Source organism: Azolla caroliniana, unplaced genomic scaffold, assembly GCF_043228905.1.
Source record: "Azolla caroliniana isolate FFs.n. ecotype wild unplaced genomic scaffold, voAzoCaro1.0.p SCAF_13, whole genome shotgun sequence".
In the NCBI taxonomy this organism is placed as follows: domain Eukaryota; kingdom Viridiplantae; phylum Streptophyta; class Polypodiopsida; order Salviniales; family Salviniaceae; genus Azolla; species Azolla caroliniana.
Window position 1 is genome coordinate 326,326 of NW_028230448.1, and position 20,332 is coordinate 346,657.

The window sequence follows — 20,332 nt, forward strand, 5'->3', positions numbered from 1 at the left end:
ATTTGTCTCTTTTGGTATTATTAGGACAACAAATCATTCCAAACATCATGTGTGGACTAATTTAAAGGCGATGCATCATAATGAGGGTCTAAATTTGATGGGTTAGTATTAAAGTTTTTTACAAGCGTTTTTTAAAGATGTATGTCATATGACATAAGATTGCAAAAACTAACATGTCATTTGAGATACAAATGATTAAAATGAAAAGTTCTATATAATGATACAAAAATCAACATACTACCTTACAAAGATAATAAAATAAATATCGTGTTAACGTTTTTTTATTTCAAAACAAAATCCTTCCATGAGTGATAAAATTTTGCACCTGAGAAGGGCCAAGGCATAGGTGTGTATTTATACATGTGTGTGTATATTTACATACTTAATTTAAAGGCAAGGCATCATAAATCGGATTCATCCATCAATCACTTAGTCTAGTATACGTCAAATTCAATTACTTGCTATAATCTTCGTATTGATGACAATGGATAACATGTTTCTCGCTCAAGATTACTCCTTTGATGACCAACATCGGCTCACTCACTTCAAGTATGACCTCACCCCTCACGTGCTTGCCAAAGTGAGCCAAACCTTGCCGGAGCTGCTAATGCGCGACGGCGTGATTGGTTGCCCCTTCCAGTGGAGGAATCATCCCGAGTGCGAGAAGCTCAAGACCTTCACCGCGGAATGGGCCCGCTTCCACTTTGGTGGTGACATCATTAACATCAGCTGCGACAAATTGATAGGCTCGGACTTCCACTTGCTGGCCACCATGACGGGGCCAGGCGGACGGAGCGATCGAATGCCTGCCGTCGTGAAGCTCACACTATGGTTCTTCATGTTCGATAACTTCGTGGATGAACCAACACACATGGGAGCCAACATGGGAGCCTCCCAAGAGACAGTTGATGCCATCATGAGCGTGTTCCACATCGCCGACAACAAGAACACGGTGGCCGTAGGAGGAGATGGCGATGAGACAGAAATCGTGGGCATTAAGAAAGGCGTGGAGTATGGTGGCAATAGTGATTACGATAAGGCCATCTGGGTGATACGGGAGTCGGCGCGCGATTGGTGGGAGGAGATCCAGCAGTTGGGGATGTTGACGAGGCAACGATATCGGTTTGTTTCTTTGTTCAAACGGTACCTCAACGCCAACATGGGGCAGGTGGCATTCCGGCAGAGCTGCATGATCCCTGACTTGGGCACCTACAAGGAGCTACGCCTCCACTCCAGTGGATGGTATGTGTGTAGCGTGATGCTAGAATTCGCATTGGGATTGGATCTTCCGGATGAGATCATGGAGCACCCGCTGTTGTCTGCGCTCAAGGTCGTCGCCTGCTCCCACATAATGTTCGTCAACGACATGTTCTCGTTCCGTAAGGAGCTCTCGGACGGCGACCTCATGAACCTTGTGCCAATCCTCCTTTGGCACAACCTAGGTGCCTGTAGCAACCAACCACCTGCTGCTGTAGAGGCGTTGGTGCAACAGACAATGTCGCAAGCATTGGGGTTGGTGAGGGAGCTGAACGAGGAGTGCGTGCGGTTGATGGCGAAGATACAAGTGTCTGTACGTGGCGGCAACGGTGGGGTGTTGGCAGAGGAGGCAGCAATGGTGGAGAGGTACGTGGAGGGAGTGTCGGACTGGCTGTCGGGGAGTTTGCGATGGCACCGCATCTCCAAACGATATGTCAATAACAACAACAACAACAACAATTTACCGTAGTATTCTATACTGTAGTATTCTTGTAGCGAGCGCGCTAGCACTAGGTATGACTCGACGCCACGACAGTGGTATGGGATGCCGATCGAGGCTCGAGTCCGTCTCGATCCCTTCGCTCGGGGGTGGTCAAGTGGATCGACACCCTTCTTTCTCTCTCTCCTTTCTATCTATTTATCTATATTCTATCCTTATCTAATGCTCACATTAGTTCATGTCTCTAATAGTTGGTATCAGAGCCTATGTTTTAATGTTTCTTTTGTTGGTTTTGTCTTCTTGATGGATGGCGATCGATCAACGTGCGGTCGACCTTGTTCCAAACAGTAATCAACAAAGGAACTTCAGTAATCTTTCTTGTTTTTTTCTATTCTTTCTTCTCTCAATTTAATCATGTGTATGGTTAATATGTAATTTTTTTTTATATATATTCAATGATGTTGAAGTGGTAATTAATTGGTTATATAAAATGTTTACATATGTGTATGAGGTCAATACCTCATTTGACATATATTGAATATGTGATTAGTGTTGTATGCGCATGAGGTTAATACCTCAATTGCGTATTACGCTCACATACATATGTTATGTATGTGTATGAGGTCAATACCTTGATTTCGTTGTAAATGATATACGTTTGGTGTCGTATGCATATGAGGTCAATACCTCAATTGTGTATTATGATTAAACCTTATTTTTGGATGTTTCATGTGCGTAGAGGCTACATGCCTCGATTACGTGTCTCGATTTCATCATATGTTGGCTATTTGATGTAACCATTTGTTTAATGTACGCATATGTGGTCACGTGTATACGTATTTTATCGTATATACGTGATAAGTAAACATATGTGTATATTTGATATTACGTGATTTCTATTGAATGTTGTCCTTGTTGGGAAAAGGATCTTGGTGTCCATCCTCACATTTTTGTGAGAATGGCGTTGTCACCGTCCCTTTTTTCAACAATTTTTTATTGTTGACATTCTCGTTCGTGACTTCAATTTTATTACGTAAAGAAATGCCTATAGCCACAATGATGTTGAGAACGTAGGGCTTGATCCACTTCATGTGAGGTCACTCCTATGACATACATATCCAACATCCCTCCCATGTTACATGGATATGATGCCACCATAATATCATTCTTACGAGAGGCATTCGTAATGACGTAACCATGTGATGGGCCATGTGGGCCTACTACGAAACGAGGGCTCATTTGGCTTGACCATTAGGTCGCACTTTGGTGTATGCCATCGTAATTACGAGACTTGAGGTTAGGTAACGTTGTCGTGAAGAAACCCGGCCCTAAGAAGAATCAAAGAATTAAAGGCGTGAACCCGCCTTTGTACGACTATGCGCGAATTGATACATTGTACATAACTAGGAATAGGAAAACTAATGTAAACATACTAGGTATTAGATATTTACTAATTAGGAAATCAATGTGTATCTCTGTCAGAAGGGACAAAGAATAAAGTTAGCATGTTTTGATGTAACGGCCTCCTCGACGACCTATAAAAGGGAAGGGGAAAAGAAGAAGATATATCGCATTTTGGGGAGAAGAAAGGAGGTGTTGTCGGACTGGGAACTGAGCTCTCTCTTCCTCTATCATCATTCTCCGCAGGGTTGCCATCGTTGTAATTGTCACTGTTATTATAATTGAATCTCTTGTTTCCGTCTACCTGTGTTATCGGTGTTATCTGGGTTTCTGGGAGTGTCTTCTTTCGCCTCTCTCGAGTGTGCTCCTTGAGTAAGTCGGCATACGCGTTGGTGGTTCAATCACATGGGAAGTGCTGCCGGTTGCTGACAGGCCTAGTAGGCCTTGCACTTGCGTGCTTCTCACTTCCTCTTATCTCTCTTGCTCCTTGGTTTAGGGCCCCCGTGGTCCTGCCTTATTTCACACGCGAAAGCGTAACAACATGACATATTTGGTGAACCCGACATGAAACAGGCGGCTGAGGAGTCGAAGATGAGGGGGTCGGAGCTCGCTGAAGCCATGGCAGCGGCAATCGATCGGATAGTAAGCTCGCGAGGGCATGAGCGCCCTCGACAGGGTCATTGAAGCAATTGTCGGCACGATAGGCTGGCTTGATAGGAAGGACGCTACGAGCTACTTGGTGGCCTACTGAGCCGAGATGGTGATGAGGGACATTCCGGAGGATAGGTGTCTGTTCGGGTTCCCTCGGGTGGCAACATTGGGCATCCACGCAGAGGTGCTCGAGGTGTAGGCGGGATGCCGAACTTGGGGAGAATTCGAAACACGGCTCCTCGAAAGGTACGTGCTTGATGATGTGCTTCGGTTATTGAAGCGGGACTTCATGGAGTGGGTGGAAACCCCCGGAATGGGGAGGAATGCGTTCGGCGCTCCTCCGGGAGTTCGAAGAACGCTTCGCATGGCAGCTCTCAACGCTGGATAGGACTGTGTTGGACACGAGCCGTGTCCTGTTGTTTGTCAAATCTGTGGACGTGCGAGATAGGGGCCAGGTGGGTCTCCTACTGAAGACGGATGATGGGCTGACAACCGATTGGGCCATTGTCAAGGGGGTCTGCAGCCACTTCGACAAACAGAGAGAGTGGGTAAACGAGAAGTCATTGGCGACGGGACCCACCCCGGCAAGGAAGTTCAACGAGCCTTTGTCGGCACGAAGGGAGGAAACCCGGGATTGGCTTGAAACTGGCCTATCGACCAGAGCGGTCAAGGGCCCATCCGGGGGAGCGGCTCTTGAGGAGCTGACACACATGGTGTGCGACCTGCAGATCGCGCAGGCCCGGAGAGACAGTGGAGGGTAGCCACGCGACCGAAGGCCGCCGGCTGGACAACGGTGTATGTGGTGCGACGCGGTCGGGCACAGCCGGCGAGACTGCGTGGAGTTTGCCGAAGCCCTCAGGGGTAATGTGGTGTACCTATGGAACGGATGGGTGCACGCTGGTGATACTCAGAGAGAGGTGGAGACGAATTTCGGGTGTGACGGGATGAAGCGGCTGATGGAAGAAGTGGAGGCGCGCCATGTGGAGGTCGTCCATTATTCAACATCGACTGGGATCCGGGTGGGAGGTGACGAAGACCAGAAAACGAAGGACTCTGGCTTCTGGCCCTCGGTGCTAGAAGGCCTCTCCGGCGCACGACTGAAGGGGGAGGAAATGAGTCACGCAGAGCGGCGGGTCTAGGAGGTCACTGAATGGGATGATGTGGTTGAGGAGAAGACCGGTCTCGTAGAAGCCGCGTGCCAGTACTATGAGGTTCTGGTAGAAGACAAGTGCACTGGAAAGGCTAGAGGTGCCGGGCCCTCACAGTGGTACGAGACCCAGTTCAGGCAGAAGCAAGACGATGGCAGTAACCTAGGCGCACCTGACAAAACGAAGTGGGCCAGTTACCAGCTAAGCACCGAGATTGAAAGGACGATAGACCTACGGAAGGTTCTAGAAGAACGGATCCTCGACAGCAAGGTCGAGCTGTCTTTGCAGGAAGTGCTTGGGATCCTGAAGAAGGAATTCCACGATTCCATCATAGATCTAGTGAAGCGCAAGTGGCTCTCTACAGAGTTGGAACTGGAGAAGCCGATGGAGGTGCAGACGGTGCACCCGGAGGATGCGGCCCTAGAAGGCGAGTTGGTAGAGAGCCACTACTCGAAGTTACACTGGACCAAGGCCACCACGGAAACCCCTGTCCGGATCAAGGACGTGCAGGAGCTGGTGATTGCGTGATAGACCATGGTTCAGAGATAAACCTGATGTCCATGGACTTCTACAGGAAAGGGAAGTGGCCAATCAACACCAAGCACAGTTGGAAGATACGAGCGGCATTGCACACCACAGAGGAGTTGCACGGGGCGTGCCTGAATGTACGTGTGAAGATTGGGGACGTCGAGGTAGATCAACATTTCTTCGTGCAGGAGACGTCCTCGCACTTGGTGATACTCGGCGAACCGTACATTATGGCGGCACGGATGGAAAGAAAGGTGCTTGATAATGGGTCGGCATACGCGCGTGTAAGAAGCCAAGATGGATGACACTCCATCCAATTCCTGACAGTAAGGCCGAATCATGAGCGTAACCACGAGATCCTCGGGGGTGATAGCCGAGGGGATTTTTATAGATGGCTATCGAGGCGTGGGGCCGCGGTTGTCCGGACACCCCGGGGAAACCCCACACCTGTACCATAGGTAGGAAGTTTTGGTTTTCCAATAACGGAGGTTGTATGATAGCCGGCATCGCTGGCCGGGAGAGGAGGCGGATAGAGGAATGACTTAGGACATGCGGAGTCCTCGATCCCGATGAGGAAATAAGTGGCACCATGGAGGCGGTCTCTTTCGACGACACCCTTGGGGAAATCGGGAGGGTGATCGAAGAATGCCTCAGTGAAGACTGGATGATTCCGGTTAACTCGGTGGGAATGTACGAAGTCATTTCCGACTTCGGGAAAAGGGTCAGGTCGGATCAGACAGCCTGCGTGGATACAACGTACAAGACTATGGACCGGAAGGTTAGGCTAGTCGTGGCACCCTTGCCGGAGGGCAGCAGGTTATGGATGAAAGGGGTCACATCGGACCCAAGTCTATGGGATCCGGATGGCATAGGACACCGGTTCACCAACACAATGCTACGGGAGCTCAAGGTTGGTGGGGGTATCCTCCTACTGCCAACGGAGGAGGAAAGGTTTCGGGGAATGCTCGGAAGGCACGGGAAGGCCTTCACGTTTGCGTCGGGGGAGATCGGGTGCGTGGACCCGAAGGTCGTGGAACCAATGATGATCTTCACGGTACCACATGTGCCGTGGAATCTCAAACCGATATCGGTGCCCATAGCTTATGGATCTACTGAAGCAGAAGGTGGAAATGGGCATCCTTGAGCCATTGAGTGCCCCATATTCAAACTGGTGGTTTACGGTGCCAAAGAAGAATGGCACGTTGCGCTTCACTCAGGACTTGCAACTGGTCAATAAAGTGACCATTCAAAATGCAGATATCGGGCCGACCGTTGATGAGTTTGCAGAAGCCTTCGCCGGAAGGTCAATCTATTCAGTCGGTGATCTACATTTGGGGTATGACCAGTTCCAGCTAGCCATAGAGAGTAGGGATATCACGACGATGCGGACTCCTCGCGGCCTAGTCTGGATGTGTACCCTGCCGCAGGGAGGGACCAACTCGGTGGCGCACATGGTGAGTGCGATGAACAAGGTGCTGAGGGACTGCATCCTAGACATCACCATGCCATTCTTGGACAACATCCTGATCAAGGGATGTCCGGTGGGGGATAAGGACGAATAGGTCAGGCCAGACGGATGCTGGAAATTCGTCGCGGACCACATCAACGACTGCGAGAAGGTGCTACAGAGACTTGAGAGCGCGGGGTTCACCCTCTCCGAAGAGAAGTCCGCTTTCAGGCATTCGGAGATCCTAGTAGTCGGGCACTTGTGCGGGCCTTACGGCCGGAAATCGTCTCCCGTGAAGGTGGAGGCCATCTCTGCGATGAAGGATGATTGCAGGTCGGTTACGGAGGTCTGAAGGTTCTTGGGGGTGTGTGCGTTCTATCACATTTGGATTCCGCACTACGCACACGTGGTGGAACCACTCTACGGGCTGCTGAAGAAGGGGCGTAAATTCGAATGGGGCAAGGATCATACGGAGTCGATCCGGAGACTGAAGGGGGTGCTTACTACGACACTAGCTCTTCGAAAAGTGGTTTACGGCAAGGAGGTCCCAATCTACGTAACCGTAGATACAAGCCCGACCAAGATAGGATGGGTGATCAATCAGGAGGACGAAAGCGGCACGCGGTTTAGGGTTCTCAATGAGCGACAGCGAGGATACGCCCAAGTTAAGCGCGAACTGTGGTCAAGGCCGATAAAGACTACTTGATTGGGATAGAAGTAATCATCGAAATAGACTGCCTGCTAATCCTCGGTATGGTCTCCGGATGCGCGACTCCGGATTTGGCAATGCTCAGGTGGATCGCGTACATTAAGTCCTTGGATCCGGCGATACGACACATCTCCAGAAAGGAAAACACCATGGCCGATATGATTTCTAGAGCGCCGTTCAATGACGAGAACGACACGGTTTCGGAGGACGAAGAAGTCGTTGTAGACTTCTTTGAGTTGGCTCGTGTAGCGACAAGGGGCAGGGAGCACTCCAGCGCTTAATGAGTTCAACGAGAGTGAGTATGACGGGGAGTGGCTCCAGATCGGGAAGTTCCTGAGGACAATGACGCCGGACGCGGCATGGACTAGAGAGGAGGCTAACCGGATCCGGAAGAAAGCATACCGATTCTTCCTGTGGGACGGAAGTATAGCTCCCAAAGAAGCGAGGCGGTGTTCCACTCCGCGTATTGGCGAGAAGGGACGAGCAGGACGAGTTGTTAATGGTGTACCACGAGAGTCCTTGGGCCAAACACCGTGGCACTTGGGCCACTTTCGAGAAGCTGACGAAGTAGTATTGGTGGCTGGGGTTGTACCGGGATGTGCACCAATTCGTGACAACGTGCGAAAGCTGCCAGATGCACTCCTCAATCTGGCATCGGGATGAGCTACACCCGACCTACCCACCAACCGTCCATTTCAAGTGGATGGTGGACTTAGTAACGATGCCAATAGGAGTAGGGTAGATGCGGTACCTGGTGTTGGCGCGGGAGGATTTGACGAACCAGGTGGAGGGTCACGCACTACAAAACAAGACGACTGGGGTAGTCTGCCAGTTCCTGATTGAAGAAATAGTATGCTGGTATGGGTCTGTGGGGAAGATCGTGGTGGACCGGGGAGAACTGGATGCGCAAGAAGCTGAGGAGTTATTCGATCGGTTGGGAGTCAAGCTCTCTCTCACTACGGCGTACAATCCAGAGGCGAACGGGAAGGTAGAGCGCGGGCACGGGCCAATTGTGAAGGCACTAGTAAGAGCATGTGAAGGACGGGTTGGGAATTGGCCGCGGCTCCTCCCTTACGCATTGTGGGCGGACCGGACTACGCACAGTTCGGTAACCGGGTTCATGCCAACAGAACTGATGTACGGGCAAAAGCTGATCATGCCAGTAGAACGAACGATCTCCTCATGGGTGGCGATAGATTGGAGGGGTGAGATGAGTTGGGAAGAGCTGTTGGCGGCGCGGATTCGGTAGCTCGAGCGAAGACCGGAGGACGTGGAATGGGCAAAGGTGAAGTTGCGTACGGCGGGGGAAAGGAACAAAGACAAGTTCGACCGAACACATCGACTACGGCCAAAGATGATCAAAGAAGGCGATTGGGTGCTGGTCTACGACAAAAGCCTCGACAATCAACACAAGGCAACACATAAGTTTGGGAAAAGATGGTTTGGGCCCTACACCGTGACGAGCACGAACAACAATGTCACGTATCATCTGGCGGAGCTCGACGGAGCGCGGATAGCGGTACCAGTGGCCGGTAAGTGGATAAAGGTGTTCAAGAAACGACATGCCGATGGACCGGACTCGGCAAGCGCAAATGATGGTAATGACTGGACTGGCACGGACGGTGACTCGGAGGATGAAGAATGATCACGGGCCGGTCTTCTCCGACAGATAGACAATCTGGCACGTACCAGTGGACGTGCGGTTTGGTGAGGGTGGATGTCACGAAGAAACCTATCCCTAAGAAGAATCAAAGAATTAAAGGCGTGAACCCGCCTTTGCACGAGTGTGTGCGAATTGATACATTGTACATAACTAGGAATAGGATGGCAGATGTAAACATACTAGGTATTGGGTCGAAGCACGCTACGGTGTACCAGAAAAGTACTGTTTTTTGCCACAAAAATTGTCAGTACTTTCAATACTTTTAGTACTGAATAATTCAGAAAAAAATTAGAGAAAAAGAAAATCGATTTTGGAGAGTGGGGTGACTGTAGTACAAGTGTCATTTACTGTAGAAGGAGTGGGGGGAACACATGAGGAGATGTTCTTCCATTTTGGGGGCTATTTTCCCCTCACGTCGATTTTGGCGCTTCCCCTCACGTCGTTTTGGCGCTTCCCCTCATACTGCTCTTCCTCTATCCCTTTGAGCTTTTCATCATAGACATCCATGTCACGTTTCTGATTTTCCTTCAATCTAAATCTCAGACATCCATGTCTGGTTGGAGAGTTTGAGTTGAGGATTTCTGATTTTTTTAGGGTTTCCGTTTTTGTTAGGTTTAGGTTGAGGTATAGAGATTGTTCTGAGGGTTTAGGTAGCAGCCAATAGTCACTTCTTCGACAACGACTTTCTTACTTCCACCGATTGCAGTTGATGTCGTGGTGATTTGGGGCTTTTTCCACCAAATCGAGGCGGCATTGGAGGTTCCTTCCACCAAATCGAGGCTCCTTCCACCAAATCGAGGCAGCATATCCAACGCTCCCTCCACCATTGGAGGTTCCTTCCACCAAATCGAGGCGGCATATCCAACGCTCCCTCCACCATTGCAGGTTCCTTCCATCCATTTTTTTATTTTCAGTACTAAAATGTTTCATTTCTTCATATTTCAGTACTAAATTTTTAGAATTGACATTTGTCATATTTGATATGTAATTCTAATGTTTGAAACAAAATATTTCTCACTTTGCAGGCCACATTTAAAAACATTTGATTGTGTTTTCTTGGTTGAGTCTATATATCCACGCTCCCTCCACCATTGGAGGTTCCTTCCACCAAATCGAGGCGGCATATCCAACGCTCCCTCCACCATTGGAGGTTCCTTCCATCCATTTTTTTATTTTCAGTACTAAAATGTTTCATTTCTTCATATTTCAGTACTAAATTTTTAGAATTGACATTTGTCATATTTGATATGTAATTCTAATGTTTGAAACAAAATATTTCTCACTTTACAGGCCACATTTAAAAACATTTGATTGTGTTTTCTTGGTTGAGTCTATATAACATTAACTACTTTCGCAAGACACTTAATTTTTGTGGATAAATCTAGTGACCGAATGGGGGTTCCTAACGAGAGTGAGTTGTCAAGTAACTCATGCATATCTGAAAGGACTAAGAGACGAGTGGTTCTTCACATAGTCCGTTATTTGGTAGAAATAACGAAGAGATTTAGTGAAGAGGATCGTAGGGATATTATCTGTAGAGTGTTACACCATCAAAGTTTGAATGAAGACATGGAGAGAATAAAATTTAGGGACCAATGTGTTTCAGAAGAGATTGTGGAGTCTATGAAGTCATCCCTAGACTTAGTGAAAGGTGTAGAGAGCTTAGACAAACTTGCTGCAAAGAGGGCAACCCTACACATGGTTGTGAACGGTGTGAGAGAAAAAAAATATAGTGATACTAAAGTTGCCTTAGCCCTGGGTATTCAAAGAAGGAACTTGAGGAAACATCGCCGAAATATACACTCAAGCAAATTCAAGTGGCTCGGGTCGGGACGTAGACGACGATGTGATGCCTTATCTCAAGAGATTATTGAGAAAGTGGATTCATTTTGGGCCAAAAATACGCGTGTCTCACCAAATAAGAAGGACGTGTGTAGACAACGAATAAGTCAGGGTAAGTACCAGATTCACCCTAGACACTTCTTGGAGATGACAGAGGTATTCCATTTTTTTATATCAATTCACATTCCATAACTTTGTGTTTTGACCAAGTGTATATTAATGTTTGCTATATATATTGGTTGATGTAGGCTGAATTGTACATGAACTTTAAAGACCAACATCCGAGCTTGACTGTTGGATTCTGCAAGTTCCAAGGTTTGAAACCATTTTATGTTAGAAAATTAAATGAGAGGAATACATGTTGTTGTGTGTACCATGTGAAGATGGACATGTTAAGGCTAGCAGTGAATGCAATGCGTACTGATTCTAAGGGTATACACGGGGAATTATGTGTCTGCACTTGTGAGATTTGTAGACCAAATGGGGAGAATAATAGGTGTAATGCACAAAACATGACTTATGCATCCGTTTCTGAGCTATAGAGGTCTTGTGTTTGTGAAAAAGAACCATCATGTGAGTGGCATCGTTGTACATGTCTATTAAGAACATGTAAGGTTTGTCCGCTACCATTATTTTGTAGGTAGGAGCTTGATATGGGAAATAGTCATATCGTGAAATGGAAATATTTGGAGTATGTGACTGAAAATATTGGCAAGGGAGTTGTAACTAAGCGTATCAAGGAAGTATATAAGGAGACATGTGCTGCTACCCTTGTCTCAGAATTTAAGAAACAACTTGGGGAGTTTATTCCACATAACTTCCGGAGTTATTGGCAAAATTCACAGTTCAAGGAATGTATTAATAACTTACCAACGGGTGTCATCGTATCCGTTATTGATTTTGCAGTAAACTATACATTTAAAGTTCAAAATGAGGTTCAATCAATGCATTGGTACAATGATCAATGTACAATACTTGTACATATTTGCTATTGGAGGCAAGACGGTGAGTTACATAAGAAATCAATATTTTACATTTCAGATGATAAAAAGCATGATACACTATTTGTTCAACATTGTTTTAAGCTTCACCATGCAAATTTATTTTCTCTAGGGTTAACCTTTAACCGTCATTGGGTTTGGTCTGATGGTGCTGCCTCGTAGTTTAAGGCGGCACGATCGTTCTACTTTATCGCTAGGTAATTTTTAATCCATATGTTTAGTACTTATCATGCAATGTGTAAGGAAGTAATTCTTGTGTTAGTGGATGCATACTAATTATGTTTGTAACTATTCGAATCTTGCACTTGTGAATGGATGCATGCATACTAATTTTGTTTGTATTATGTTGTACTAAGTAACTTTTAATCCATGTGAAGTGTTCTCCATAGACACATTGTACTATGTTGTGTTTATAGAAGGATGTAAAGTACTCATCTTGTACTCATAGTATTGTCCGTCCTTAAGAGAATTGTACTAATTATCTTTTTATCCATGTGAAGTGTTCTCCATAGACACATTGTACTATGTTGTGTGTTGTATCTGTACTATGTTGTATTTACAGAAGGATGTAAAGTACTCATCTTGTACTCATAGTATTGTCCGTCCTTAAGAGAATTGTACTAATTATCTTTTTATCCATGTGAAGTGTTCTCCATAGACACATTGTACTATGTTGTGTGTTGTATCTGTACTATGTTGTGTGTATAGAAGGATGTAAAGTACTCATCTTGTACTTAGAGTATTGTCCGTCCTTAAGAGAATTGTACTAATTATGTTTTAATCCATGTGAAGGGTTCTCCATAGACACATTGTACTATGTTGTGTTTTGGTTCTGTACTATGTTGTGTTTACAAAAGGATGTAAAGTACTCATCTTGTACTCATAGTATTGTCCGTCCTTAAGAGAATTGTACTAAATCAGTATTTAGTCATGTTGTACTCATAGTATTGTACTCATCTTGTACTCATCTTTTAAACACACTGTGTGGTATTGATTATCTATTAATCAATGTTCAACGTTCTCCATGAACACACTGTATTGTACTATGTGTTGTATCTATACTAAATCAATGTTTATTGGGGGATGTAAAGTACATGTCTTGTAGTACTAATGATCTTCTAAGGAGGGTTGTGTTCTCCGTGGACACATTGTATTGTACTATCCAATATTGAACATTTTGTACTATTTATCTGTTAATACATGTAGAGTGCTTTCCATGAACTCATTGTACTATACTTTGTGCTATATCCATACTAAGTTAGTATTAAGTGGATGCCAGGTACTGTTGGTCGACAACATAGTACTATTTATCTTTTAATAAGTGTAGAGTGTTCTCAATGGATACGTTGTGCTATGCTTTGTTTTGTATTTGTACTAAATCAGTATTAATGGAAGTGTAGTACTCTCAATTGACAACATAGTACTAATTTTGTTGGAAACCTGAGATACCAAAGCAAGTATTTCTCCTTATTCAATATTCGTATGCAATGGAATTACTTCGGGTCTGGACATAGAAAAGGAGAGCATGATGGTGCGGGGGCTGTGATCAAATGTGCCCTTACAAGTGAGCAATTGGATAATAATGGCGCTAAGTTACAAAATGCACATGATGTTGTGCAGTGGCTAACATGGAAGATGTCAAATGATGGTAAGAACAGATTGTTTGTTGAAGTTCGCGCTGATGAGGTCGATAGAACTAAATCATATGGTTGTAAAACCGTGAAAGGCACACACAACACCCATTGTGTGTTAGGGTTTAGCCACAAGGACACAACCCAATTGTTACTCCGTAGTTTATCATGCTTTTGTTCCATGTGTCTAGATGAAGCTTGGGATAAATGCATCAACCTATCAATCGTGGAGCCCTAGAAGCTGCAGAAGCTTGAGCCTGAACGACAAGATGATATTGAAGAGGATGTGCATTCAAACTATATTGTATACTACAACCAAAATCAAGACTTGGCAGTTTTATTGGAAGTTGGAGATCATTTTGCAGTGCTCAAATATCCTCAGAATGAAGATTTAGAAGACTACTACATTGTGGTGTGCAAGCAAGGAAAGACATTATTGAAAGAAGTGGTGAGGGATGGTTGGGGCAACAATTTCAACGTTGGTGAGTCTGTCGTGTATGAAAACTATTATGCAAAGTTGCCGCAGTGCAAGAACACATATGCATTACTAAAAGAAGCACCCATCGCAATAATCTACGTTGATGCCATTCTTGCGATCAAATTCAATATGACTCAAGCAAAGCACAAGGTTAAGGGATACAACACTGTCTACAAGGTCCCCCAAGAGGTTCATGAGCACATATTAGGGGAGGTCTCTCTATTTAATGCTTGAAAGTCACCCTATCAATACATTGTACCAGAAAACTGAAAAACATCCACTTGGAGTTCACTATTAATTTTGATGATTGACAAATGAATTGATATATTTCGTCTTTCTTCCAAAGTGTTTATGCCTCTCAACCACTTGTACTTATCTTTCATAATATATTAGTTGTTGTCAACAGGACTTGGATTTCTTCATTGCCGATATTGCTCATGTTTCCTGATGTTTTTTGAGCATAGGAGTTTTGCAAAGCCATGTTAAAATGAGTAAAAATATTGTATAAGAGTTGGTGTGTCCTCTGTTGGCACATAAATCTGCTCTTCTTTTGCTACCAAGAGAAGATTGTTAGTTGAATTCATTAAAGACTTTAATATTGTAAGATTTTCTACTGTAACTTCATTCTTCAAAGGGGGCGATGAATTCTGTGAAGACAACAATGAAAATTATTCTCTCAGAATCCTTTTTTGTTTCATGATATGTCTTGTGAAGCCATCTGAGTTTTAACTTCTTGTATATAAGTCCTGAATATCTAGGCTATGGATTTTAAAGTACAGACCTTCCTTTCCTTAACAAAATAATCCAACTTCTGAAACAATAATTTGTGATAGCTCAAAAAGGTAAGTGTTTCCTTACTACTGTTAGTGGATGGTTCATCCTTTGGGATGATATCATCAAAATATGGCCCACATTGCTTCAACAATTTGCACACATTCTGGTTACCCTCCAAATGGGATTGATGAAACAGTCTATACTTCAGTATATCTTCAATAACACTCGATATTTTCTGTTTCTCATCATCAACACCTGAAAACCTAAATTTTCCTAGCAAGCTAAGAAGACTTTCAAGCATTTTATCTACAATAGACTGAAAGACTTTGCGAGGATTAGGAGATGATCTCAAAAAAGAAACAAAACGTTGTAAAATAAGAATACTTAGATCAAAAAGTATATTCCCATTGTTTTTGATATATATGTTGACGGGCAAAATACAGAAGCAATCCTTAAACATGAACTTGATTTCACACTGGTATAACTATTTCAGATTCTAAAACTGGATTTTTTACATTGGCAATTGAAACAGTATTTTGGTATCCAAATAGTTCAATTTCAGACATCACTAACAACTAAAGTTCAAGTACAATTGAAAGACAATCAGGCACTAGAGGGTAACTTGGCCGATCTTGTAATGCGCTTGTTGTTGGTGCCAGATTTTTGTGATTTTACATTCTTCTTTATCTTAAAGCCTTTAGGTATGAGCTGACTAAGTGGCACTTCATCATCAGAGGCATCAGAGACAGGCGTGGATGCACGGGCACCTTGTACTGGTGGCAAGCTTGAGAGATCAACTATGTTTTCTGCAACTGCAATGCTTGTACACAAATCCACAAAGGTGTTGTCGATAGACAAATTATCACTCATCTCCTGAATGCTTGTACTCCTAGCGATCTTTATTGCCCTATCATCATCACCGATGCCTATACACTCGTTCTTATTAGACTCCTGTATGTGGACCGTGGCAGTAGTCATGGTCAACTCCTCTTGTACGGTGGATGTCACCTCATTCTTAAGACAACGTTGTTCGCTCTGAGTACAATCAGGCCCACCTTCATTAGTAACATTGTTCGCTCTACACTCCTCATGGGATTCTATACAATCAGGTTTATCTTCAGGGAAAGTGATGTTCTTTCCACGATCCTCATGGGCTTCACAAGACACTACTAGCACATTCTCAGTACAATCAAGCTCCTCTTCATTACTAGCAATGTTCTTTCCATGATCCTCATGGGAATCTTTAGACAGTACTAGCACATTATCAGTACAATCAGTCTTCTCTTCAGCACTTGCCACATTATCAGTACAATCACTCTTCTCTTCAGTACTTGCCATATTCTTTCCACACTCATAGGCTTCTTTAGACATAGTGTTGTTTGTACATGCCAGCTGCTCTTCACATATGAATGCTTCGTTTTTCTCACAATCCTCATGTGTGGAAGATGTGCTTCCAGAGTCTGCCTCCTTGCAAAGGTTAATTTGATTCTGACTCTGATGGGAATCTGACTCTGCACTTGTGCTGCATGAAGTTCCCGATTCATTTGATTGCAGTTGGGAATCAGACTGCTCTTGTAAACCTAATTAATGGGATTCCAAAGAATATTGGTATCAACTCACATACTCAAAAGTTTGCAAACAATGAACATAGGGTTTAGGGCCACATTTTTACCTAATGTTACATCGTCATACTGTACAGCCGTAGATACCCCATTGCAAGTGGTGGGCTCGGTCATCTTCTCCACAACATCTAGGTGCTCAACAGTGTTGTTATGATCTATAATAACAACAAAAATAGGGTTGTTATGAGCTAAATCATTGTTTTCAAAGTCTGGCTTTTGACGTGTACCTGGGAGTGTGATAAATTCGTCTTCATGATCAGGTTTTGGACTCGTATCTCCGTCACCAAATATCATTTCATCATCAACTAGTAACACAAGTACATGGTATTAGACAATGGATTAGGTTGACAATGCTCCAGACAGGTGAGAACTTATATGACTCACCATTGCATTCAACTTTGCCTTTCTTGCCGTTTCCATACAACATTTTTGCAGCATTTATCTTCTTACTGGGCTCTATTTGTAAAGAAGCTGCATTTCTCTTCTTAGTGGGCTCTATTTCTTGATGTTGACCGGAGCTTGGGGAATTTGTTTGTAGAAGCATATGTTCCACTACTCCAATGGCCCTTCTCATACATTCATCCTCAGCATAAAAATCATAGGTTATTGGTAATGATGGTCCCTGAACCTTGGAATGTGCAGCAGATATTGAGGGTTTAGGCACAGGGGCTGGTTGTTCCATTACCTTCCCTGGCGTGGAGTTGCTTGACACTACAACATTCATTGCAAGAAACAAAAAAACCTTGAATGTTAGTACCATCATCTAAAATATATAATGTAGGTCACAAGAGCTGCTTCCCATTTTACACAATGTACCAATCATGAACAATGTACTACTCACATAGTTCCTAAATTACTGAACTAGTACTAATAAGGAACACTGTACTGCTCACTTAGTTCCCAATTTACACGATTAGTACTAATCATGCACAATATACACAAGTAATACTAATCATGCACAATATACTACTCACTTAGTTACCAAATTACACAAGTACTAATCCCGAAAAATGTACCACTGACTTAGTCAAATTATTAAGTAGTACTAATCTTGAACAATGTACTACTCACTTATTTCCTAAATCACTGAACTAGTACTAATCCCGAACAATGTATTGCTCACTTAGTTCCCAATTTACACAAGTAGTACTAATCATGCACAATATACTACTCACTTAGTTACCAAATTACACAAGGAGTACTAATCCCGAACAATGTAATGCTCACTTAGTTCCCAATTTACACAAGTAGTACTAATCATGCACAATATACTACTCACTTAGTTACCAAATTACACAAGGAGTACTAATCCCGAACAATGTAATGCTCACTTAGTTCCCAATTTACACAAGTAGTACTAATCATGCACAATATACTACTCACTTAGTTACCAAATTACACAAGGAGTACTAATCCCGAACAATGTAATGCTCACTTAGTTCCCAATTTACACAATTAGTACTAATCATGCACAATATACTACTCACTTAGTTACCAAATTACACAAGGAGTACTAATCCCGAACAATGTAATGCTCACTTAGTTCCCAATTTACACAATTAGTACTAATCATGCACAATATACTACTCACTTAGTTACCAAATTACACAAGGAGTACTAATCCCGAACAATGTACCACTGACTTAGTCAAATTACACAATTAGTACTAATCCTGAACAATGTACTACTCAACAATGTACCACTGACTTAGTCAAATTACATAATTAGTACTAATCCTGAACAATGTACTACTCAACAATGTACCACTGACTTAGTCAAATTACATAATTAGTACTAATCCTGAACAATGTACTACTCAACAATGTACCACTGACTTAGTCAAATTACACAATTAGTACTAATCCTACAAAATGTACTACTCACTTATTTTCTAGATTACTGATCTAGTACTAATAAGGTACAAAACTAGTACTAATAAGGAACAAAGTACTACTCAGTTCCCAAATTACAAAACTAGTATCAATCATGAGCAATGTACTAGTAACTTAGTTCACAAAGTACAGAACTAGACTAATCATGAACCATGTAGTACTTACTAAGTACTAATCCAACAAATGTAGATTGGTATTTTGTACATAAGTAATACTAAACATGATATGTGTTCTACACACCTAGTTACATAACTTGTACTAATTACACCAACAGTATTAATCTTGAACAGTATTAGTACTAAACGTGATATGTGTTTGACACACCTCATTTCCAAATTACAATAATTGTACTATTATTCAGCAATTTACTATACACCTTGTTCCCAAATTACATTACTAATACTAATTCCCAAGTTACACAAACAATACTAACAGTCAACAGTGTACTATAAGTATAGTGTTTACTAAACTAATACTAGGCAAGTTGCAATATAGATTGGACGATGTTGTACCTGGTTCCCTTTTAGTACTACTAATTCTGGAAAATTTCCCTTCAACTACACATACCAATTATATATTAAGAGTACTGCCAATAGTAACCCACATAATTAGGGTTCCACATAATAGTTGTTAGAGATTACACTAAATTTGAAGTATGAATTGTGGCATACACTAGTTCTAGTCCAAATGTTAATTGACATCATATAATACAAACAATAGAATAGTAGAGCCACATACCGTACGGGTGTACTTTTAAACCCCAAGCATAGTACCACTCAACTGCAATTGTAGTTTTATAGTCCATACATGTATTCTCTTTCTCAAAATGATACTTAGCACATAGCACATGATATGTGTGCAAGCATGGTGTAATCACAACATCCATAGCCTCCAGCTTGAATCCGAGGCCACAAAATATACACCTGGAAGATTGCAAACACAAGTTATAATATATTAGCTGCTCACTTATTTATACCAGAGAAGTAGAAATAAATAACTTTTAAAGCCAATACCGTGATATAGCTATACTAATAATGGTACTTTCTATACCACTTGGGTGCTCAATTACAGATGGACACAAAGTATCAAAACCATTTTGTTTTAAATCCTGCATCAAGCATGCAAGGTTCTCAGAATGCAACTTTAAGGCTGACAACTTATTATCTATTTCTTCATGTGCATTCCTGCAAGTATCAAGGTCTCTCATCTGTGAACCTAATTGAGTGCCCATATTGTTCAGCTCTTTCTTCAACTCCTCTTTCAACACCTCACTTTTTGAATTTTGGATTGTCGATGCAATCCATTCATATGTAGTTTTTATTGAAGAAAATTTCTTTTCTGCCTGTATCTCAGCTGATTTAACTGCTTCCAAATTAGCAAGTAGTGTTTGTATTCTTGAGCTCATAGAAGCTATGCAACCGGCCATCATCTGTTCATGCTTTTTAGTCATTGTGGCCCGTACCTTTGCCTCTAGAACTTGGTGGACAGATGTTATAGCTAGAATATCCACATGAGAGGTTCCAGATGACTTCAAGCCAGTGTTGGTACTGGAGGACCCTTTGTAATGTTCTGACCGGTGCCGATTAAAATCTTCCCAATTTACGTCAATGGCACCTTGAACTTCACATGCAAAAACACGTGCAAAAACAGTACCCACCTCATTGTTAGTGATTTGATTTGTATCATAAACATGTTCGTATCTCGTCTTCAATAAATTCATGTATTCCCTCTTCAAACCACTTATGTGGAATCCTCGCCTTGTGTTGGGATGTGATGACCCCCAGGTTTTTAACAACCACTCTCTCAGCTCTGGATAAACGTCAGGTCGTGCTCGAAGGAAATAATTGTT

General features: G+C 43.1%; 1 protein-coding gene and 1 long non-coding RNA gene across 2 annotated transcripts; one reads left to right on the plus strand and one right to left on the minus strand.

The window, feature by feature from the left end:
- Positions 1-268: 268 nt before the first annotated feature.
- On the plus strand, positions 269-2,058 carry LOC147855894 (sesquiterpene synthase Agr1-like). Its single transcript, XM_087329567.1, has one exon. It carries the CDS (start codon positions 479-481, stop codon positions 1,724-1,726), a length of 1,248 nt encoding a protein of 415 aa, XP_087185693.1. The 5' UTR covers positions 269-478; the 3' UTR covers positions 1,727-2,058.
- A 14,595-nt stretch (positions 2,059-16,653) lies between these two features.
- LOC147855895 (uncharacterized) lies at positions 16,654-17,009 on the minus strand. The gene is made up of 3 exons (XR_015530687.1): positions 16,976-17,009; positions 16,819-16,896; positions 16,654-16,746 (listed from the first exon to the last, which is right to left on the minus strand). It is a non-coding gene; the product is annotated as an uncharacterized LOC147855895 (long non-coding RNA).
- Between the last annotated feature and the right edge of the window lie 3,323 nt (positions 17,010-20,332).